This window comes from Pseudorca crassidens, chromosome 13 (assembly GCF_039906515.1).
Source record: "Pseudorca crassidens isolate mPseCra1 chromosome 13, mPseCra1.hap1, whole genome shotgun sequence".
Taxonomy (NCBI): Eukaryota; Metazoa; Chordata; class Mammalia; order Artiodactyla; family Delphinidae; genus Pseudorca; species Pseudorca crassidens.
The window spans coordinates 1,759,606-1,783,679 of record NC_090308.1 but is presented as its reverse complement, the minus strand read 5'-3'; the positions used below and the strand labels follow the sequence as shown (position 1 = coordinate 1,783,679).

General features: G+C 50.9%; 1 protein-coding gene across 1 annotated transcript in view; it reads left to right on the top strand.

Annotated features, from left to right (window-relative positions):
* The first annotated feature begins 14,867 nt into the window (after nt 1–14,867).
* Nucleotides 14,868–24,074, top strand: part of KIF25 (kinesin family member 25) — a 19,062-nt gene continuing 9,855 nt past the window's right edge. The window contains 2 exon segments of the mRNA XM_067702986.1: nt 14,868–15,001; nt 21,940–22,011. Of these exon segments, the coding sequence (XP_067559087.1) occupies nt 14,868–15,001; nt 21,940–22,011 (206 nt within the window).

Sequence of the window (24,074 nt, the reverse complement as noted above, 5' to 3'; positions counted from 1 at the left end):
GCAAGTCGTTCTCAAAACTCTGCAAAGAACAAGCAGTCCAGAGGCAGAGGTGACCCGGAGCATGGAGACCCGGGTGGAGTCCACAGACTCAGTGCGTGGAGTGGGCATTCGGGAGCCCGAGACCCCGGCTGTCATGGTTGTCAGTCTTTGCACGAGTTGCATGCCATCTTGAAAAACCTAATTCTAGTCACTTGCAAACTTCTAGAGATACACAGATAACCATCATAAGAGGTCAAATTTCATTTCTCATCTTCCCGGGCATCCGTTTTTTTCTCTCTAGAAAAATGAGATAAGCCAACCAGTTTTCCAAGCATCACTGAGACCAAGAAAAATGTTTGTTTTATGTTTAAGACCATTAGCTATAGAATGCCAGATGAAGTCTGCAACATTTGGGGCGTTTGTATTGTAAGTCCCTGTATTCTTTTTTGATAATTAAATAACAGAAAGTCTTCGTGTTTGTGGCCCACACCCCCTGCACCCTCCCAACTTCCAACACCGTTGCCTCAGCCCCTCTGAACCGCAGTGGGAGCGGACGGGGTGTGTGTGGATGGCGTGTCCAGCACTGAGGACTCTGCCATGAAACGGTGTTCTCATTTTCACCCCCAACCGTGCAGCCCGGGGACAGCTGTCGTCCTGACCCTAAGATAATGTCGCCGGTTACTGCAGCCCTTCCTGCCCACCGACGTCCCCAGGGTGGCTCTTCCTGCCCGGGACTAATACTCCTGTTTTCAGTTTCACACTTGCCTAAAATAAGTCCAGGACCCTTTGCCCGAGTGACGGTGTTTGTACTCATCCAGCCTGATTCCTGCCTCTCCCTGGTGTGCGCCCCCCATGGGAAGCCTCCGAAATCTTCTCCCATCTCTGCTCACCCAGCCGCTGCCAAGCATCCCCTCCTCCCGGCAGAGACGCCGGCCTCCTGTTGCACAGTCGGGCTTCCTGCCTCTCCAAGGTCAGGACACCTGTGTCAGCTTGCGACCCTGGAGCACCGGGGTGGGCATGCCCTTCCTGCTGGGACCAGCCTCCCACCCCGTAACCCCGTAACCCCGGCTGCTCAGCTGCTGAGACCCGTCCCTTGGCACAGGGGTCAGCGTCTGGTCCCTGTCCTAGCTCGGTCCTGGCTCCACCTTCACGATTCCGTGTCCACTGTTCCAAGCATGTGCCTTGGGCCCTCTGTCCTGGCCTCCCCCTGCCGCTGGCATTATTTTGCGTGTCCCCCACCTGCCCCCATGGACAGTGTCACATGGTGTCCCTCCCCCCCATCACCCCCCAGATGTCTCTGCCCTCTGCCCCGCCCGAAGATAAGAAGTGGGTTCCCGCTAATGAAGTGAGTGCACACCCCGTATTTCATGTGGCTTTTGAGCTGTGCACATGGTAACTCTGTCTTATCATGCAGGTGATGACATGATGGTGGGTGGTATTGGTGGTTCAACCAGGTGTTTTCACTGTATGGGAACATGTGGTTGCAGTTCTGGGGAAAACTGTTTGTAATGTTTACTGGCTTATAAGGATGTAGTGTGAGAGCATAAACACCTAAATAAATAGAGTGGGAACCAAACAAAATGAAGCAAAATCCCAAGCTCATTACCTTTGCCCCAGTACCTCGTGGCATCTCCCCACCAGCGGCTCAGGCCAGAGCCTCATTCCTGTCCCGTCCCGAGGGTTTGATCCATCGATCTGTCCCCACTGTGATAGCCTGACGTCCAGGCCACCAAGGACGGACCTCTGTCCGTAGTCTGAGCGGTCTGCCCCTTCCCTCCTGTCCTCCCCACAAGACACCTGGAGTGATCTTTGTGAACATGGACCTGGGCTAGAAGTCGTCCGCTGGCTCGGCACCATTCTTCACAGGGAGCAGCCTCATGGGCGGAGACGCACGCGCTCGACCTTGGCCCAGCTCTGCTGCGCTGCCCAGGTAGGAAGAATTTCTCTGGAAGTCAGTCTTCATTTCCACCATGAATGTTGCTGTTCAGTAGTGAGAGTGATTCTTTTCTGGTGAATTGTGTAAGTCATGCCTGTCAGAATACATCTACTCTGTGTTTATTTATTTTTATTGAAGTCTAGTTGATTTACAATTTTGTGTTAGTTTCTGCTGCACAGCAAAGTGATTCAGTTATACATATATATATATATATATACATTCTTCTTTTAAAAATATTCTTTTCCATTATGGTTTATCCCAGTAGATCTACTCTTATGGAATTAAAAGAAGCCTTAATTTTAGGAGGTAAAGCCCCTCCGCGTATTAGATATAGATTTTCCATTCCAAGGGACTGATCTGGCCTTGTTGATTACATTACAAAATTGCTACCATTTTTATAATCGATTGTAGCTGGAGTTCACTTCGGGAGTTCTTTCTGAAACTACATAGAAGACTAAGCCTCAAAACGCGATTGGGGTCCTGAGCAAAAATAGAAAAGGAAAATGCATTTGGCCGTGAGGCGGATCGCTGCGTTTACCTGGTCCTTGAGCTTCACACATCGCGGTTGCTCTCGTTTCCATTTCTGCGTCAAATGGTAGAAAACTGGTTTGTCTGTGTCGATCCAGTGGCATTAATACAGCGGGTCGTCAAAGAAAGCAGCTCCTCTTAAAGACCGTGGCTTCTGGAAGAGGCTGGAAAGGAGCCACGGATCCGCTGGGGGGTCCCCAAGGTGGGTGCGTTTAGAGCATTTCTCACCTTTTGTTGCAAACAATGTGACCAGGGTGAAGATTAGAAGCACAAAAAAAGATAATTATTACAACAGTGGAGACACCGCCTGTAGACAGGATTAATGTGCCCTCGGGGTGACTCGGTCCGGTTCCCAGCCCTGCCCCGCTTAAACACCGCCTGTAGACAGGATTAATGTGCCCTCGGGGTGACTCGGTCCGGTTCCCAGCCCTGCCCCGCACGAACTGCTTCACTGTATTTAGAACGGGTTATACAGAACGGATTCTCCATTCTCTTCCACCCGGTAAAATGAATCCATCTCTGAATAAAGGATATAACTTCACCTGCATTCCGTATAGTAAAAATACTTTAATTCAGTTTAATTTTGATGTTTTACGAAAACGTTTCCCAAACATACTAAAGTGATCTCCATTTCATAGCAAGAAAAGACTTAACAAAAGAGACAAAGAACAGCGGTTTCAGTTCAGTTAAGGTTCCACGAGTTGAGTGTTTGATATTAAACAGTAGCACCTCCATTCTGTCATTCCGTGGACCTGTCCTCAAGCCAAAATTCCTTCAAGTAATTTCAGGAAGAAGAAAGCGTACCTTCCGCGTAGGGTGCTATTGTGTTGCATTGTCGCGTTGTTCCCAAAGGTCTCTGGAAACGGCATGTTTATGAGCCTGGAATGCCGTTGCGCACGTTTATATCCCGGGCGTGCATTGTTCTCCCCATGGCTTGTGATCAGTTGGCTTCCAGGGGCTGGTCTGCATAGTAGATTAGAGCTTTGTTCCCAGGAGCGGAGGGCGGGCATCACAGGAAGTAAACAGCAGGTGGAAAAACGTCCTAGGCGAGCTCTTCACCATGGGATGAGCTGTGCTTCCTACGGACACGGGTGACAGACTTGATATTCTTAAATACGCCAACTGTGTAAGCATGTAAAGTCACATGTGCTGCTCTGTAAAGCACAAAGCCCGGATCTCGTGGCTCAGAGCGTCTGAAGTGAGCCCAGGCACGTACGTCACTGAAACCCTTGGCTGGCAACGGCGTGTGTGTCTGTGATTGAGGACGTCAACTTTGCATAGAGTTAGTTCATGATAAATTCATGTCTGATTGTGTTAAGGCTGTGTCCTTATCTTACAGAAGCTTTGTGGTTATGCTGTGATGATTAGTAATCATAGGCATTGTATTAGTCGTGCACGTTCTTTTTTTTTTTTTTTTGCGGTACTCGGGCCTCTCACTGCTGTGGCCTCTCCCGTTGCGGAGCACAGGCTCCGGACGCGCAGGCTCAGCGGCCATGGCTCACGGGCCCAGCCGCTCCGCGGCACGTGGGATCTTCCCGGACCGGGCCACGAACCCGTGTCCCCTGCATCGGCAGGCGGACTCTCAACCACTGCGCCACCAGGGACGCCCCAGTCGTGCACGTTCTTATTTTGTAGAAGCTGAAACAAGGCATACAGGAGCTTCATTCCTCTTCTCGGGGCTTTTCAGGAGTTACCGGGCTGAGCGTCGGAACCGTCTTTCTGAGAGTGTCCGGCAGCACGGCTCCCCCACAAGGCGCTGCTAGCTACGTACGACGGGGACCTCGACCAAAGGCAGTGTGCTTCACGCAGAGGCAGGGGCCCCGCAGGGCCGCCAGCCAGCCTGGAGCGCGGGCACCCAGCTCCTTCAGCCCCGAGCGCCGGCCCAGCTCACAGGCGGGACTGAGTCCCGGCCTCCCCGGCTTGGATCTCCCTGCGCCCCACCGAGAGCGATGCTCCTTTTCTCTGGGTGATGTCAGGAAGGCCTTCATGACCTTGAGCTGCGGCTGGTCCGGGCCCCGTGCGCAAGGGTCCCCTACGTGTGAGGGCTCTGGCTCCGTGGACTCCGCTCTGCCTTCGCTCTGAGAGCCCCGCGCCGCTCCCCCAGGATGCATCGTGACCTGAAACTCCCGGACCTCACGCCCGCAGGTGTAACCGCCCCCCACCCGGTGGCGCCCCAGGAATCCTCCGCGTGCATGGTCCCCCGTCCACACCATGGGGCGGGTTGTGAGGATGGGGGGAGCGTCCACGGGCCACCGTCCGGAGACGCATGTCCTGCTACGAGGCTGACACGTTGCATTTCAAGTGGCCTGGGTGCCGAGGGCCTGGCCCCCGGCGCACTGGGTGCGGGGAGTGGTGGAAGGGGGCTGGGGACCCATCTGGGAGCTGCTGTAACTCGGGGTGGCCCTGCCCCTGCGGCAGCGCGGCGGGCACAGGCGGGGCGTCTGGAGTGCTCCCGCACGGCGTGACCAAGCAGTGGCAGCGGGAGCCGACGTGGCCGCACGATGCTCTGCTGGTGGGCGACACGTGGGGAACACAATCCCTTCCCGCAAGGAGCCCCCGTCCACCCGGCCAGCGATCCAGGCACAGGTGACAACAGGGTGAGGCTCCTAGGGACGTCCTCTGGGCTCTGCCCCTGACTCTTTGGGTCCTAATTACATGTGACTTGATGGAAATAAAAAGGCAGGTTGATTATGTTTGAAGATACAAGTTTGAAAGGAATAGATAGCAAATATGTTGAATATCAAAATAGCTCAACAGGTTAGAGCGGCAGCCTCTACTGACTTGTCCCCAAAATGCCAAGTGCACAGGTGCAAGAGAGAGAATGCGGTCCCGCCAGCAACGGTGGCACTGCAGCTGCAGTCAGTTTTTAAGTAGAAATGAACATGTTGGGACTGACGTCATCACCACCATCTGCGCTGTTGTCGCCAGTGGACCCTCTCGCCAACTGCGGCAAAAGCCCAGATGACAAGCTCCCTCTGGGGTCGCTGTCCCTCGCCTTCCAGGCTTCTCCCACCGGCTTCTGGCTGCCCAGGGGCAGATGGCGTGAGGGCGGCCGTCCCCTCCTGGGAGGTGGCACCCGTCACTCCACAGGTGTAATAACCTCCCAGGTCACCGGACGTCACCCGTCCATCCACTTTCTCCCAGCTTCCCTTGCCTTGTCCCTCCCCCTCCTTTCCCTAAGTCTCTGCTGTCCTGTGAGTCCCCGCAGGCGTCCCTCCGCACACTCCGGATTCCGGCTTGGGGTAGTGGAGGCTTCTGGCAGGTTTGCCTTCCTGCTACTATTTCTCCTGCTTTCCCGGGAACGTCTCCATAGCCTGAGGGACGGGGCAGGAGCTGACGGCTCCCTTGAGTGGGTCCAGAGCTCCCTGGGCACCAGGGGCGTAGGGTGTCTGTGGCGACCCTGCAGGCACTGGTCCTTCACGTCCGTGGCTGCCGAGCGAGCTAGTGGCTTGCCCAGCTGCGTGTACAGAAGGATGTATGAGTGCCAGAGAGGGGGGAAGCCTCCTTCCTCTCCTCGCCGTTACCCGCAGCTAGAGACGTGCTTCTCATCCCGGACATGATGCTTCAGGAAAGATACAAACAGGCTGGGTTGATTTTAGCCGTTTCAGGACGATGGTGGACGCGGCCCAGAGCAGTGAGGGCCGGTGGGGTGAGCGGAGAGTGTGGTGTCTGGAGGTCGCTGAGCAGTTTCCGACAAGCTGGCCTGTGGAAGAGGTAGAGGCTCCTGCAGTTGTCGGAGGGCAACGGGTGAAAGATGTCAGCGCAGTCCCGGGAAGAACTGTGGGGCAGTGAATCACAGCTCGCCCGGGGGCAGTAACTTCCTCGTCGTCAGAGCGACCCAGGCACTGCCTGGTGGAAACAGAGCCACATCTGTGTGGCTAACTCAACACGATCTTGCCATGAATTCATTCCTAAGATAGCATAAGCCTCAGCTTTCTTAGTCCCCAGAATGCAGGAAGGTGCGGCTTCATCTCTGTGCTGGATGGAGGTTCAGCCCGGTTCTGATTCTTTGTTTCCGTCTCTGCAACGTCTCAGCGCTGAGACGAGCCCCTTGGAGGGTCCGGATAATGAGCAAAGGTACCACATCTCAGAAACCTTCTGAAATGCCTGAGAGATTTAGCCCAGGATGCTGTTAAAAGGTATCGTCTTGATACACCCAACCGAGTGTGCCACACGAACAAATTTAAGGATGAACTTTTTTTTTTTTTTTTTTTTTTTGCGGTACGCGGGCCTCTCACTGTTGTGGCCTCTCCCGTTGCGGAGCACAGGCTCCGGACGCGCAGGCTCAGCGGCCATGGCTCATGGGCCCAGCCGCTCCGCGGCATGTGGGATCTTCCAGGACTGGGGCACGAACCCGCGTCCCCTGCATCGGCAGGCGGACTCCCAACCACTGCGCCACCCGGGAAGCCCCTCCTTCAGGACTTATATTTTGCCACCTTAGTCCTTAGCATCCTCGTTGACTGGTCCTGACAATAGGACACGCCTAGCACAGCTGTGCAGTCCCGCGGTCAGTGGTCCTAAAATGTGATGTGTCCGCGAAAGTGCTTTGGGAGCGGTGTTCACAGAGTGCCTTGTCACATTGTTAATCTACTTCTGTGCTGCCTGATAAGGTAGCTTCCTGCCACATGTAGTTTTGTGACTTTAAATGAATAAAAGTTAAATAAAATTAGATGTGTAGTTTCTCAGTTGCACTGGCCACACCTCAGGTGCGCTGCTGGACAGTTCACGTGGTACGTTTCCATCATCACAAGAAAGCTCTGTCGGACGGCGCTGCCCTGGGCTGATCAACTTCACACAGATTCACAAGAGGCTTTGTGAACTATCTTTTGTGCTTCTATATTATTTACATTCATTTAATTTTAGTGGGTTTTTTTTTTTTTTTTGGCCGCACTGTGCGGCATGCAGGATCTTAGTTCCCCAGCCAGGGATCGAACCCTTGCCCCCTGCAGTGGAAGCGCAGCATCTTCATCACTGGACCGCCAGGGAAGTCCCTAATTTTAGTTTTGAAACATGTTGCCTCTTTCCGGATTCATGATTGCCTTCAAATACCTGAGCTCCTGAAGGCGTAGACCTTGGTATGATTTTCCTTCTGTCTCCGTCGCCCCCAAGCTTCTAACCTCAGGCTGTACGTCTGGGAGGTATTTACATATAGACGCATGTATCACACAACACAACTAGGGAATACAAAAATACGAAACAAAGCAGAGGTAGAGAGAAAAAATGCCGAGGGAAGGTAAAAAGGAGGGAGGAGAGATGAAGGTAGGAAAAGGATAGAAAAATGGATACCTGGGTGCGAGAAGGTGTCAGGGAACAGAAGGGAGGGAGCAGGAAATAAACCCCAGTGCTGGAGAAGCAGAGGGACTTCAGAAAGAATTCCATCGTCATGTGTATTTTAAATGTTGTCTCACCCCCTCAGCTCTGTGTCTGGAGGAGCATCTATGCAGTGGATGGCGTGAGTGAAGTTTCCTAACACATTGTGTTTGGAAGCTTCCTATTGGATGGTTCAAATATCCCCACCATTGAGAGGGATTCAGAGGCTGAAAGAATGTAAAAGAATTTCCTCCTTTATTCATGCTTTCTTAGTTAATGAAGACTGCTTCTGTTTCTTGATTTCTATCAGACGGGAAATTAATGCGGCATCGGGTGCACTTCCCCACGTGAACACATAAGGTTTCTCACTTGTAGCTCAGCGTGAGGAAAGTCACTTCGCTTTCATTAATTTTCCAGCCCCCAAATCAATCAGTGCACGTGTGAGTGAGTCCTAAAATTTGTAGCATAAGAAAAGAAACACAAGTATCAGACTAATAAAGTTAAGTATGACCTTAGTAGTTTTAAATTTGAAACAGGCATTTCTACTATGAACTCATGATTGTGTTTTCCCTTTAAAACCCACCTGTTTCTTATCTTTGTCTCTAGAAAAGGCCTAGGAGTGGCAGTGGGGACCCAGACTGTGGTCTCTAGGTACAGGGCAGTGGGACTCCTTGAGGGGGCACGGGTCCTCGGGTGCCAGAAGGGCGGTGCTGGACAGGAAGTGAAGTGTCAGGACAGTGGGGTCGTGTCAGAGGATGCAGAATCAACTTAGCGGGGCGCCCCCAGACGTCGGATAGAATAATGGCGCTTAGGCAGTGCCTGAAGCAGACGGAAATACACACTCCTGTGAAAACCTTCAGTTCAGAGTTATTATTATTTTAAAATCTCATGGATCACCTTGGGAGAGGGCTAGAGCATCAGGCCTTTATTCTAAAAAATGATAAAGAAATAAACATTGTGATGCCTCTTCTGCATTGATGAGGGGAAATTCTTCTTTATTAGGAGAGTCTGGTGAATAAACTCAGAGTAGATGATAAAATTAGAAAATCACGATCTGAAACCCCTAATGACTCTAGGTAACGGTCATCAACAGGTGTTAGACCACTGGGGCTGACGGGATCTTTACGGTGCGGGGGGGCCTCTGGACCCCCTAAGCACTCTGGTTTCTCTGGAAGCAAACCTCACGGTCATTAGGGGCTGGAGGTGGCGGCCGTAGGCCACCCACGGCCTCCGTAACCGAGGCTGCTGCTCTCGGTCAATCTCAGCGTCCATCCACGATCCGCCAAGTCAGAATGGGGACGTTTCGCAGGACGAATGACCTGCTTCCTCTAATGGGTGAATAACGTCAGAAGATGGGAGTGAAGGCATGAGGGTGCTGCAGGACAGGGGCTTACGAGGCCCAGGACCACCGTGGTGGGGCCTCCTTTGAACCTGGTTTGAAGGAGCCACTACCAAGACATTTTGGAGACAACCAAGGAAGAATTCACATGTATTGGATGGTTTTAACTTTATACGGTAAGATTAATGGCCTGGTGGTTATATTTTTAAAAAAGGTCCTATCCGTTAGATATACAGACTGAAATTAAATGATATGCTGTCTGACATTTAATTAAAAATACGCTAGACAACAGGGAGGTGGGTTGAGTGGGAATATGTGTAAAACAAGATTGGCCACAAGTTAAAGACGCTGGCTGAGGGTTCATTATCCTGCTTCATCCATTTTTGTATCTATTTGAAAATCTCCATAAAGAAAAGTTTTAAAAGATGTTGGGCTTGTACTTAATTCTAGCTTTATTATGACAGTCACAAAATAATTTGGAAAGCATACAAAATGCTAACGTTTTAGTTACTATTGATCATTTTCGTTGAATGTGGAAGTCCCAGGCCCCCTAGAGGACAGCGACCGTTTTGAAGGTGTTTTTGTCGTGTATTGATTCCTCTAAATCCCTGCCCTTGTCCCCAAGGCCTGGCCTCTGAGTCAGTTACTATGGTGACACATCGTTAACCTCAGCAACTCTTTTTAAAGTGGTTTCAGTTGATGGACTGACGGCTTCATTTTTTACAAGGAAGCCGCGAAAATTGTTGTAGCTGATTGTAAACTTCCTTATAAAACGAGCGCTTTGAAAATTCCTTGTTTTAAGTACGTTTTCTTCCATCATTTTACGCCCGTATGTCTCCTTCAGTACCAGGATTATTGCGGTGAGCAGAAGGGAACCAATTTATCCTCATGATTAGCAGTCTGGGTTAGAGCGGGTCCTGGGGACCGTCTTACCACCTCCCCCGTAGGTGAAGGCACTGAGTATCTGTGGTTAAGTTACTGCCTTTTCTACATGTTCCGAGCTCTGAGGGCATCCTGGTCAACGCGAGGAGCTTTCAGTGGGAGGGTATCGGCCCCACCCCTCCCCCGTCCCCACCCTCCCCCCTCCCTTCCCACCCCTCCCCCTCCCTTCCCACCCCTCCCCCTCCCTTCCCACCCCTCCCCCTTCCCTTCCCCTCGCCCCTCCCCCCTCCCCTATCTGCCCCCAGCACGCGGTGGAGGCTCATCCCTGTTGCTGTGCTTGGTTACATCTTCATTATCCTGACGGGCCCTCCCGTCCCTGTACAATTTCCACGGAATCTTCAAATTCAGAAGTTTGAGGGTTTAAAAAAATACTTTACCCATCATGATCAGAAAATTTCTTTTGATTGGGGCATTTTGGATTATGTTGTAGAAAATCAGCAGAATCCAAGTTTTTTTTTTAACTTTAATTGACTTGTTTGTTAAAAGACTTCATGTCATTAAATCTGCTGAGAACGCAAGTGAACTGTTTTGTGACACTGTAGCTCTTGGCTCCCATGTTGTTTTTATTTCCAAAAGTCTAAAGAGAGCTTGCGTTTGTACTGGGCGTGTAGCACAGCACTTCATCTCGATGAGCAATCGAATTCCACACTGAAGCGTTTTGGATTCAGCCTATGAGTAAAATCAGTCTCAGCTGGGAGTCCGGGTCCTGCCCTAGTTCTCAGGGACTGTCGTCAGTGTTACCCATCTGCGCTTCTCATTTAGTTTGCACCTGCCTGTTTGATAATCCGCTGTGGAAGAACAGATTCCTGGCTTGTGTGAGAGCCTTTGGGATGGCTCATTCGGGTCTCAGACATAAACTTTCTAGAACGAATTCTCGATTGTCCCTCCGATGGCCTTGAACGCCACAAGCCCTGTGCTGCCTCAGAGCCTCAGCACACGCCCTTCTCTGTCCCGATGCTCCCCCCGCCCACCTGGCTCACCTGCCCACCCTCACAGTAAGCATCACGGGCTCAGGAAGACCTCTCCTGGTGTCCGGTCTAACGAGGACACTCTCTCATGCAGTCTCACTGTATCTGTATTTTTCTTCGAGGTTCTTCATAGTATTTCGTATGATTCTTTTGTTAAATTTGTCTGTGTCTCCAGATCTTGAGGCTGGTCCAGGCAGGCTGACGTCTCTTCTGTTCACCTGAAAACTCCACGAAGGGTGTGGCACAGACGCCTCTCCAAACATACTCGCCACGTGAGTGACTAAAAGGATGAAACGCACATTTCTAGCTTGGTCTGTTTCTGGGCAGATGATCCTCAGAGACTGAGATTGTCTTTGCCAATAATTTACTTAACCCAGGTTCACTGTGGGAATGAAAATAATTTCATAAGCCCATAGCACACAGGATAATGTCTCTTAAAAAGCCAGTAAGGGAGTAACACCCTACAAACAAATGACAGATTGATCACACGTTGTTCCAGGTAAGGGGGATGAAAGAAAGTGCAGATTGAAGTGAGCCTTTCTAGAAGCTGGCTCTGGGGAGGGGCGACCTCACCAACCACACGCCGATCCAGGCGCCGACGCAAACCCAGAGTCCCCGTGGCTGGAGCACGTGGCTGGACCCAGCCTTCACCTCGGCGGGAGCTAGTGCCCCGAGGTCTTCCGGGGCTGGGTCAGCGAAAGGCCGCCTGCACAGAAGGGACACACTCGGATGGTCCCAAGTGTCCCCTCCTCAACGATGCTGCCTCCTCTCTTCTTATGGAGAAGAATCCCCCGCAGGGGCCCCTCGGCTTCTGGATGAGTGACAAGATGATAGGACAGCATCCTGACACAGCTCACCTCATCCTTATGGCAAAACACCTCACTTCTAGAAGCAACTTCATTCTGGGATCAAAACAACTTCACTCTTGAAAACAGTTTCATTTTTGCCATCAGCAAGTGGATTTGAAATCATACCAAACGAGTATACCACGGCTCGTCCCAGGGCCCTGGCGTGTCTCATCCGCACCGTGACAGAGAGATCTCCATGGAAACGAGACCCGAGTCACGGGCCGAATATGTAACTCTTGTCACGTCACTTCTCCAGGACAGTTGAAGCTTTGCTCTTTCCTACTGTAAAGCTCTACGTCTAGAAGGGGCTTTGCTAGAATCAGGATTTGGTTTCTCAAATATGAACCATTTTGAGGAATTGAAAATTGTTATAAAACAAAGTATGGCTTTTACAGACTGTGGGCAGAGAAAGACTTGGATTTTTTTTTAAGGTATTACAAGGATTTAAGGAAGAAGTTGTTTCAGTTTCCATCAGTTTACTTCAAACTGATTCTCTGTATTTACATTTTCTTCTCCTACTGATGGGTTGTTTTACATCTTTAAATCAGGTTGACGGAGAGGATCTGTCCCTCATCACCTGTGTTCAGGGAAGGATGCTGCTATTCTTCCAGAAATTTCTGCCGAGTCTTCTGCGCGGTGCTCTGTGTACACGTGGCGTGGGCTTGTTTTATACCGGTTTGTTTCGGGAAATGATCTTCTCTTTCATCATGTGTTTTCCTTTACTGTAGCGAAAGTTCCTAATATTTTCTTGTTTTATGAAAGAATTTAACCCAAATTTTAGATCCGCAGACTCAACGAATCATATAATTGTAAGGCCCCTCTAGGACTAGCCTCCACACCAGCGCGTTTGACCGACGGCAGACAACGAGACTTTAAAAAGATGAACGACTTGCTCAAGGTCACATAACTAGTTGGTAGCAGAATTGGAATTAGCGAAGAGGTTTTGTGCCAGTTCTGAAGCAATCTGTGGCGGTTCCTTACCCGGGGAGCTTGAAGAACAGGGGAGCCTGCACGCAGCTGCAGTCGGGAAGCTTCTAGGAGGCCCTGCTCAGCCTTAGGGGATGGCCCGACCACGTGGACACCACGGTCCCTGGGCCAGCCCGGTGGTGTCTGGTGTCTTGTCCCCTCTCAGCCACTGTGGAAATCTACCAGCATCTATTTTTGAGAATCATGTTCCCTTCTTACCTTTCTAAAAAATCGAAGTATAGTTGACTTACAATATTATATTAGATACTGTATGATCCAGCAATTCCACTCCTGGGTGTGGAGAAAACAAAAGCCTCGTTTGAAAACATACCTGCACCCCAATGTTCATAGCGGCATCATTTACAATAGTCAAGACGTGGAAGCGGCCTGAGTGTCCATCAGCAGGGGAACGGATAAAGCAGACGTGGCATCTGTCTACATGCACAATGGAACGCCGCTCAGCCCTCGTTACCGTGATCCACGCACACACACACGCACGTGGAGCTGTGAGAGCGGACCTTCCCCCGACCATGTTCCTGATCTCAGAGGGTATGGGAGGACATCTGGACGCGCAGGAACCCTTGCGCAGGGTCCCCTCTCGGTCACCACCACACTGTGAAAGCAGAAGGAACCAGGAGCTACATAATAACATGTGTTAGTAACACACAAAAATATTAATAAATCTATTCTTCCAGCTGCTTAAAAAGAACTCCAGTAGGAAATGGACATCATCCCTTGTGTTCTCTCATTAGTTTAGCAGTAAAACAGTATTACTTACTATTGCTACGTAAGTTAATTTAAAAAGAAGCTTGTCGTGTGCCGTACATGAGTGTCGTGAGCGATGTGCTTGGAACTAACCCTCCTGGTGGCATCAGCGCGACACCAAGCCTCTTTATTCTGAGGTCATCATAAGAAATGTACTGGCACCCTTTGGCACTTGGTGAGAGGTACCGTACGTGTGGTATTTGCCTTACCACTGAAGCCAGGCAGCTGTGAGCAGAGGTGGATGTGGGTAGGTAGGGAGTGGGTGTCACTTTCCTGGCCCTGAGGCCCACGGGGATGCAAGTGCGGAACCAGCCATGAGTGAAAGGGGTGCTCCGGGCAGAGCCCCAGCCGCCTGTCCTACACGTAGCAGCTGTGAGGTGACAGACATCGTGTTCCCAAAGACGAGAACCAACTAGTGAAGTGGATTTGCCCGTTAGGCAGAAATTCACAAGCGAGAGGAAGAAAGATGTAACCAACCCCAGCGGCAGGTTGCCCGTCGTTCGGAGCTGAGGTGCACAGGGCGACAGCGGACACGCAGAGCAGCCGATAGATCGACAGATGGATCACCCACCGGGATTCAGAGCACAGACTAGGAGCAGGCTTCCGGAAGGTTCCACACTCACGGGACATGTGGAAAAGTGCCTACAGACCAAGACGGACAACCCAGCTGGGCCCCCCCCACCCCGCTCTGCGCCCTTCGCTCTGTGGTCACAGGTCCTGTGCAAATTGCTTCGGTTCGGTGTCTGTTCTCATGGCCACCCCGGGAGGGGTCCCGCTCCTGCCGCTGTCCTGCAGCGTGGAAGCACCTGTCCGCTGCCTTGTGCTTGTGGTGGGAAGGCCCACATGGGCATTGGACGCCGCATGAGCCAGTTCCGGCCAGGAGGACGTGTGTGACCCGGCCTGGCTGCTGGGGAACGGGATGGAGACTGCGTGGACCTGGTCAGACGCGCCCGGTTTCAGATCCTTGTGGTCTGCTGCCCGAGGGCACGTCCCCAAACACCGTGGTTCAGTCCCGCCCGCTTTCAGGTTGAGTCCTTAAGTCTTCTTGGCCTTTGGTTCGCGCCTCTCCTCTCTTCCCTATGTTTTGTCTGTGGAGCAGTCGGGGCCCAGGACCTGGGAGTTTCGCACCGTCCGCGTGATGCTGACGACGTGTCCTTGCCGCCGCCCAGCGTGTTCCTCTGTCCTCTGTGCATTGCAGAGTGGCAGGTTGACCCCGAGGCTTGGCCAGACCGGGTTCAATCCCGAGGGGGAAGGTGGTGGCTCTGGTGGTGGCATCAACAGCGAGGATGCAAAACGTGCTGATGTGGTGCTGGAACCTCTTCCTGGAACCTCTGAAAGAGCTGCTCTCCCCACGCCCTGGTCCTCCAGCAGCACCGTCGCCCAGGGACGGCGGGCGACGCGCCATCTTCCTCGGTTATGGGTCAGCTTCCAAACAGGGAGGAGGCTCCTGGCTTCCTGCGGTGGCACCAGTGAAGGTTTTCGCTGAGCATCGTGGAATCTTGTGGATCGAAGCGTATCGGTGGGTTTTCGTCCACAGCAGTAGTCCTGGCGCCCGAATCGTCCGTCTCTGCCCAACGGGAGCTGCTCCAAGTCCCGCCCCAGGGGCACTGCCGTCTCGGGGATAACCCTGCTGCTCTTGTGGGCGACCTCACGTCCAGCCACCACCTCCCCACCTGCTCGGGGTCTGCAGGTCACTCGCTTTTATAGTAAATAGCGTGGATCTTTGGTTTTACCGTCTGGTCGCTCTGTTTCTTAACGTGGAGATTTAGGGTGGTTCAAAGTCTGTGCCTGCGTATTTATTTTAATGACGTCCAGACTTCTCTGAATCCATCACCCGGTATGGACCTGTCTGCATTTGCTCGCAAGAAGTCATTGGTTGGTTTTAGCTGTATTCTGGGGGGACTGAGTTTTTATACTCAACTTGGCTTTGCGGAGACGTATCCGTACCGGTGCAGGTGCCCGGCAAAGGCGCGGTGACGCGTTGGAGGCCGTCTTCTTGGGGCCCTGCTACTCGGCATCCCCTCCAGGAGAGGATCATCGCTCTAGGTCTGCAAACTCAGGGCCCATCTCAGGAGAAGGATGTGCACCCCCAAAGGTGGTGCTGAGTGCTGACTGCAGCGGAGGACTCCGATATCTGCTGTGACGTCACACAGCGCTCCGCTCCGCCCCGCCCCCGGGCAGGTGGAGGCTGACCTTCCCTGCCGCACGTGGACCAGGGCGTGACTGAGGCCCACCGACCTTGGTGAGGGCGGTTTCCGAGGCTCAGAAAACGCTGAGACGGCCTGAGAGAGGCACCAGGGGTTGGGGAGAACCTGTAGGGGAACCGGAGGCCTGGGCTTTCCTTCTGAATGTGGTTCACTTACCTCCGCTTGGCCTCAGATTTCTTTCTGGAGAATGTGGGATTTGGATTAAAGTTTACTTTTAGCTCTAAAACTTGATGACTGAGTTGATGGCAAAGAATTTTATGCCCCAGATGCTTTGAAAGCTTCCTAGGGAGTTGGATACAAATAAGAAAATAGACGATAAAGCAGCTCGACGTAAGGGAAATAACCGTCATTGATCACTGGCTCTGAGCCAGGCACCCCTGTCGTCTTACCCCATCTGGGCCGTTCCGTGAGGCGGAGGCTGTGAGATCTGGAGACCAAGCCCGGTGTCCGGACCCACGGCTCTGCACAGCCCAGGTGCATCCGGAAAGGAAGGATCTCCAGCGGTCAAAAGCCTGAGGACTGTGATAAAAGGGAGTTACTCTAAAAGGCCAAGGGAAGGACTCTTGTTTGTTTGTGGGATGTGCACAGGCAGGGAGAACGTTGAAGCTGTGTTTGGAAAATTAAACTCTGCTCTTGGAATCATCTCAGACGCTGTTTAAAATCTAGTCATCATACTGTGAGATGACATTCTAAACGGTCGTAGGGAGATTCTGGATTCAGGCTTGTTTTCATGGCTTTGTATGTTCCTCATATGGTGTCCCTGGAGCTTTTGGGTGAAACACTGTAAACCTTAGCAGTTTTCGCTTGTTTTTCTTTATGGTTAAAACGTAGGCGTTTGAGGACATCAGTAAAACCCTCCGGGGTGTGTGTTCCGGGCAGCTTGTCCTTAGGGTTACATTTTGGCCTGATGTTAAAGGAGCGGCAACACAGTCAGGCAACAGAAAAAGGAAATTATGCCCCGGGGGGTGGGGGGAGGGGGGGCGGGCGGGACCCGGCTGGCGGACAGACTCCAGGGCCAGGCGCCCGCCGTTGGGCCCGGGCCTCTCAGCTGCGTCAGAGCCTCGGTCCTGGTGAGTGTCTGAGCTCTCCCCAACCTTCCTCCAGAGTCTGGGAGCGGAAAGGATGTAAGAGCTCCTTTTGCTGTAGGGGACATCGCTGGCGTTATATCGGAATTACACCTCCTGAAACAGATTCCGGCGTCCGACGAGGCCTCCATGGAGAGACAATGTCTCAGTCAGTCAGTGACTCCCCTGGTAAGCGGGTTAGAACACAGGCACCCACGCCTCCCTGCGTCCATCAGCGGAGGCCATCTCGGCGGCTCTGCCATGGTCGGAGGCCCGCATCACCGAGCTTACCTCTCCCTCACTGCTGAGGCCGCCGTGACTGGTGTCCACCCCCATCCGCCCTACTGAAGGGACTCAGGGTGTTCATTATGCCAGCAGAGGACCTCCCGGGACATAACCAGTGCGTCACTTGCCATCAGGACCTAAGTGGCCCCACGGTGACACGCTCTGCATCACTCGTTCCTCCTCAGACCTCTCTCTCCAGCCCCAGTGATTTCATTCACTCCCTCCTTGTTTAATTTACATTTTGGAAATACCTCTATGGGAGCAATGTCTAGAGTATGCTAGAAGGGCTGTAGGCTTGGGACAGAGTGACCAGCTGGGGATGGTCAGGGGCCGTTGCATCGGCCTGGGTGGTGGATGAACTAGTCCCTTAGCAGGTGTGGAGAAGAGGGACCAATCGAGATGCTTCAGAAGTCGAGGCTGAGTCAACAAGCGCGTGCGGCCTAGGAATGACTCCCGGAGCATCTGACCTCTGACGCTGAGACGGCAAAGGATCACCTCTCTGGGGATACCAGCACTTAGCACCAGGAGACCCTGCAGTGTCCAAATGTGGCAGCATCCACTCCCACAGCTGCCCGTGACCGAGCTCTCAACAGAGGAGGAGACGGCGGCGGGGCCACTGCAGGCGGGGAAGTCGCCAGTGGTCACCCGCCCCGTCTGGGGATCGGGGAGGGGGCACCAGCTCCGTCAGCTGAGACGGGAACATCCTCCTTGGTTGGCATCTCAGTGGCCATACACAGGGTTCAGGTTGAAGGGGAGGGTCCTCGCTGTGGAGCTTGGGCTGAGCCCGAAGAGAAAGGAAGGAACGTGTGTAACGTGCTGCACAACTAGGTGAGAGGAAAAGCTGAAATTTACCTCTGCACTCAGGGCTGATTCTGGTCTCGGGACGCAGGATCAGCTGACTGTACAGGTGGTGGGGCATGTGGGTCTTAGCAAACCACAACGCTGTTTATTTTCTAACAGCTTTTTATGGAACTAGTAAATGTCACAATATTTTATTTCAGTTCTGAAGGAAAATCTCAACAGTTTCAGCACTTAACTCCTTTTTAAAGTAAACGTGGCTGCAGGGGAAAGCACAGGCTTTACCACTTGGGAAGCTACAAATGGCCCCATGGTCAGAAGAAAGTGGTCTCGTAAGCAGAATAAAATAGTATTGTTTTTAAAAAAACAAACTAAAAGTAACAGGAATTGACCCAAAATGCAATGGGAAAAATAGGTCACTTTTCTTGTTTTGAGTGTAATTTGCGTATCAGGCAGCTGGAGGCCTCTCGACTGTGTTCTCTTACTGTGTGTGGTTATGCCGTGATGTACCTACCAACATATTTGTAGTAATTTCTACGTGTAGTTGTTCAAGTTCAAGCGTTGACTGACCCCCGGTTATGGGCAAGACACCCTATTAGGTACGACGGGCACAGGTAAGGCGAAGATAGGCCCCACGGTCAGAGCTGCATGTGGGGACCGTGCCGGGGAGCACAGGACGCGGGGCTGAGCGCAGAGATGCAGGTGCGCTGGCCACTGGGTCTCCACCGTCAGCTGAGCGAGAGCAGCCAGGGAGAGAAGGAGAGAAAGGGCCGGCCTCCCCTGGCCACCTGGGCCTGCCTTTCCTCTACCTGCTTAGCTCACCTGTCAGAACCCACTTCCCCATCGCTCCCCTGGAGGCCCGTTGTCGGCCTCGGGGTGGCTGCCGGCTGTGGCGAGAAACGACATCTCTCCATGGCTTCCCTTGAGTCAGACCCCACGTCTTTTCACGTGGTTGAGTTAGGGGCATTTCTTCTTTTCTGTGAGCTCTTCATATCTCTAGCTGTTTTCCTATAAAAACATAGAAAGGGTTTCTAATAGAAGGAATATGTAAGAAATTTAAGGAATATAAGGGATACTGTTTCTATTATACTCTACATTTTTTTCTTCTCTATTTTTAGGGAAATCAACCTTTTGTCAGTGATTGAAGCTGCAGCTGTTTCCCCTAGTTGTCACTTGTATTTTTTCCTTTGCTTCTGATATCTTTCAGCCATGCAAAGTCTCTTATTCCCCTTTAACGTAATTGTAGTCACAAAGGCTGCCGGGTAATAGACAAATATACCCGTGTGCTTTAGTAGTTGCAGTGGCCGGGTTTCTTACATTAATCAAATCTCATGACCCATTTGGAATGAACCGTATGAGGAATGGTTCCAGTTTTATTTTTTCATGTGTCTATCCAGTTACCTCAGTACCACCCATTAAATCACGTCTTCTCCCCTAACCTGGGATGTCCCCTTTATCAGAGAGTACATTGCTCTTTGCAGTTGTATCTGTTTCTGAATTTTCTCTTCTGCCCCAGGGTCTATTCACCACATGCCCTGACCATTCTCCCCGAAGCATGGGCTTCACCACAACTCCACGTCCCACTGCTCTTCCCCCAGGGTTTTCCTCTCTATTCTGCTCTTTGATTTTGCTAAATAAGTTTTATAATCAAATTGTCTAGCTTCAGAAAAAACCTGATAGTATATGTGGTATTTGGGGGGCGTTCAGCTCAATTTATAAGCTAACTTTGGAAAAACGAACGTCTTCATGTTGGGACTTCATATCCAAGGACATGGCGCTGCGTATCTTTTCATTCATTGAGTTGAATTATGTGTCTTTCAGGAGGGGCTTATGGTTTTCTTCATAAAGGGTTTAGACATTTCTTATTAAGATCTACACCTTGGTTTTCTATTTTCTGGTTTCCTATCATGTATACAGTCTTTCTCCCATTATATCAGGGAGCTCATTTCGTTCGTATATATGAATGCTATTGGGTTTGTACATGAATTGTACAACCTGCTACTTTGCTAAATTCTGTTGTTGATTTGGTGATTTTCTTCATCATTTGGCTTTGGCTTGCCCAGATGTCGGGCCGTATCACCTCTAAGCAGTCAGCGGTTCCATCTGCTTTGTGCTCCTCACGTCCCAAGTTAGCTAACGAGGACTTGGTACCATGGTGAGTAGCTGTGCAGTGCAGGCTTGCCACCTTTTCCTCCTGTTGGTGAGAAAGGCTCCAGTGTCTCTTTAAGTAAGATGTTCATAAAGCCTAAAATAGTTACTATTCAGAAAAAGTTTGCTACCCCTGAATATCTATGAAGACATTCAACCAGCTGCAATGATTCTTAAAAACTGACAGGAAGGGCTTCCCTGGTGGCGCAGTGGTTAAGAATCCGCCTGCCAATGCAGGGGACACGGGTTCGAGCCCTGGTTCGGGAAGATCCCACATACCGCGGAGCAACTAAGCCCCGTGCACCACAACTACTGAGCCTGCGCTCTAGAGCCCACGTGCCACAACTACTGAAGCCCACGCGCCTAGAGCCCGTGCTCCACAACAAGAGAAGCCACCGCAATGAGAAGCCCGCGCACCGCAACGAAGACCCAGCACAGCCAAAAATAAAGTAAATAAAGTAAAATAAAATAAATTAACTTAAAAAAAACTGACAGGAAAAATAAACTTATTAGAGAACTGGAGAAATGTGTACGCTACCCTCATCTCGGATGATATAAAGGAATTACTGTTAATTTGTAAAAGCGTGACAATGGTTAACACTGTGATGATTTTTAGGAGTCATCATCCCTTAGAGATGCATACAGAACATTTACGGACAAGCTGGACCTGAGGTCAGTTTCAGAGGCTCCGGGCTGAGGTGTGGCTGTTAGGTGAGGCTGGGGACAGTCGGTGATTGTAGGAGCTGGTGGTGCACAGATTGGACTCCTTCACTGTTCTTCCTGCTTTTGTATTTTGGTGGGACTTTTTCGGTGAAAAGTTAATTGAAGAGTTCAGCCCTGTCCCTCTTGTTCTAAATGTCCTCCTCGGCGACTTCCCTGGAAGGCTGGTGGTTAGGACTTCACGCTTCCACTGCAGGGGGCGCGGGTTCGATCCCTGGTTGGGAACTAAGATCCCACATGTCGTGTGGTGTGGCAAAAAAAAAAAAAAAAAAAAAAAAAGCCCTCCTCATCATGTATAACAAGCAGCATTTTATAAGGAAGGCCCTTCAGGTTTAACATCAGTCCTGCTTCTAGACATGGTCTGGCTCAACTGAGCATTAGGACACATTTTGAAAATGAAAGAAAAGTTTGGTTCCAGTTAAGTAAAAACCTGTATTTCAGAAAACTAAGCTTAAAATCTAAGTATATTCGATTCGCACATGACACACCGGGGCCTTGTCAGCAATGGGCGGCCCACCGCTGCCTCTGCCCTTGGGGCGTTGTTCCCACCTTGCTTCACGCTGCAGTGAGCTACGGTTTCTGGAAGCCACTTCCTACTTGGGTTTATCTGTACATGTTTATAAACACACAGACTGTCCCTGTCATAGCCGGCATTCCAGTCCCATTTTGTGTATTAATGCTTGGCCGAACCAACCTGGGGCCTAGGAGAACAATATTTTTAAGAGCTTGAACATAAAAATTCAGTATTACATATCAAATATTGCCGGAGTATGATTTTTACATCCTTGTTGTTGGACCCACTTAAGTGGAACTCATTTAGCTATGGGGTAATTATATGGTATCCTTTCTTTTCTTCTTGCTTGCTTTTTCTTTCTGCTTTGCAAGCATTTGTAACTTTGCTTACGCTTATTACATTTTTACAGCAGAGGAAACAATTTTTATTCTTTCTTAACCTCTGTTAGCTTGAAAAGTAATAAAATTAATCTTTCATTGTTTCAAAATGTATGACTCTTGACGGTGTTGGGGTTCACGTGAGAAGCACATAAGGTTATTTTGTTTCTCAGGTTTCTGTATTTGGATAGTAACGTATATCTCTTTTTCTCCCAAGAATGCATCATTTTCCCTTTGCCTCTCAGAGTTTATGGTCGAGCAGAACTTCAGAACATGGTGTTTGAGGACGTGTGTCCCCTTCTGACGTCCTGAGATGGGTGAGTTAAAATATTTCTGAGGTCACTTAACACAGCTACATGTAAATGTAAGTGGAGTTCATTCATGCTACACGCGAGAGTTGAACATGAGCATCTGAGCCTTTTATGTGCGTGTAGAGCAGACCCCAGCCCAGCCTCCACGGCCCTTCTCCTGGGAGGAGGTGTAAACGCCATCTGAGGAATAATTGTTAAAGGAACACGAATGCCTTGGGTCCAGATGATCATTCAGTTGTATCACCTGCCGCCGTAAGACTGAGATGGCAGCAGCCTTCTTCTCTCCGGGATGCTTTGTACATTTCAGGCTTTTCTAAAGTCTGTTAACAATGTTGACAGTAGATCAAGGGGCTTGTCCCTGTGGGAAGGAGCCTTTCCCCATGGAAACTACTACTGGTTTCCAAGGCAGTGGCCATGACCTAGGAATAAGGGTCACTTTTCAGCAGTAAAGTGCACGGCTCTGTTGACTTAACTGACACACGAGAAGCCAACACTTTCCACTTCAGGGCATTCTGAAGAATCTCGGTTTGGCGGAGAAGTTGACATCAAGCGTCCCGAAGGAGATGCATTTGTGTTTGTCCAGCACAGCCAAATCCAACAACATGGGAGCTGTAATTATAGGGCTGGATCCAACCACAGCGCTGCAGCATCTGACATCATGGGGTGCAGGGAAGGCTCGCGAACCCAGAGGTCGGGTCAGCACAGAAACCGCGTGTTGTCAACTGCACACACCTACCCGGCCCCTCCTCTGGAATATTGGGGTTTTTAACGTCCATCTGACAAAATTTCTTCCATTGAAAATGATAGGAGTCTCTCTCTCTCTCTTTTTTCCTAAGTAGGCATCTAATTAAGCAGATTCCAGAAATAAAAACTGGCATCGTGGTTAAAATGGTCTTTGCCCGAGTTGCCTTTTCCATGATAAATATGAAACAGATGGCATATTTGAAGTCCTGGGCCAGTTCATTCCTCTCTGCATTCCTTAGTGGTTTGAAAGATCCCTTTAAGAGCTCATTTATCCACTGCCGCCGTTATCCACTGCCCCCTGCTCCCCCGCCAAATACACATGCATCTCTCAGGGAAGGTGTGAGAGGTGTGGAATGCTGTGGGGCCACGTTATAAATACCTGGAGAGTCTTCAGGTCTGGAAGAAAAAAAACACAGGATGGTAGCAGAGAGGGCTTTGATCAGTTCTCGCGCTCACATGTGGTTTCCATCGTCTTTTCGGGGAACGGTCAACCTTGGAGGCGGAGGCCTCCAGGATCCCTAGGGCTCTTCGTGTCACTGTTCAAGGTCAGAGCCCATCGGACTCTTCGAAGTCGTTTTATCAGAGCCACAGCCTTTGTTTCACCGCAGCAGGGGAGGGGTCTGATTAAAGGTTGCTCCCTGGAACCAGAATCTCTTCGGGTGGGGCCTGTGCTTGGACGTTTAATCTCCCAGGAGACACGAAAGGGGGTCGGGGCTTAGCTTCAGCCACTTGTGGGCCAGGACCACCTGCACCTTCATGGCCAAGCATGTAAGTGTGTACCGCAAACTTACTTCAGATGTTTCCCATCTTCTCCTTGACGTCTTGGGCTAATAGCGCAAATGGAAGAACACTGACGGATCCTTCATTGTTCTTGTCTTCTGTGAAGTGAGCTGCCCCAAAATGACCCCGAGCTGTAGGACTGTGGTGGGCAGGCCGGCCTGGCACTGAGAGGGTGTCGGCACAGTCTGGCTGAAGGGAAACCCCAAGGCCCGTGGAGAAACGAAGTGTAAGAATACTTCACAACCTTAAGTTCAACTGTGGTCAGCAACGCTGGCGATCATAAATGTCATGGGGAAGAATATTTTTAGGACATCAAAAGAAAATATGCAAACTTTTATATCGTTTCATACACACTTCAGTTGGCCTGATTTTATGAACATGAGCTTACTTCAGGCAACTCCAGAAGTTCGAATGAGTGGAATTTAGGAGGAGGGCCTGGCTCGGGATGGCATCCTCGGGCAGGCTCTGAGGGCACAAGCGCCAGCCGTGGTCTCCCACGAGGAACTGTGGAGACACGTGCGAGAAACAGGTATCGCTGAGCTGCC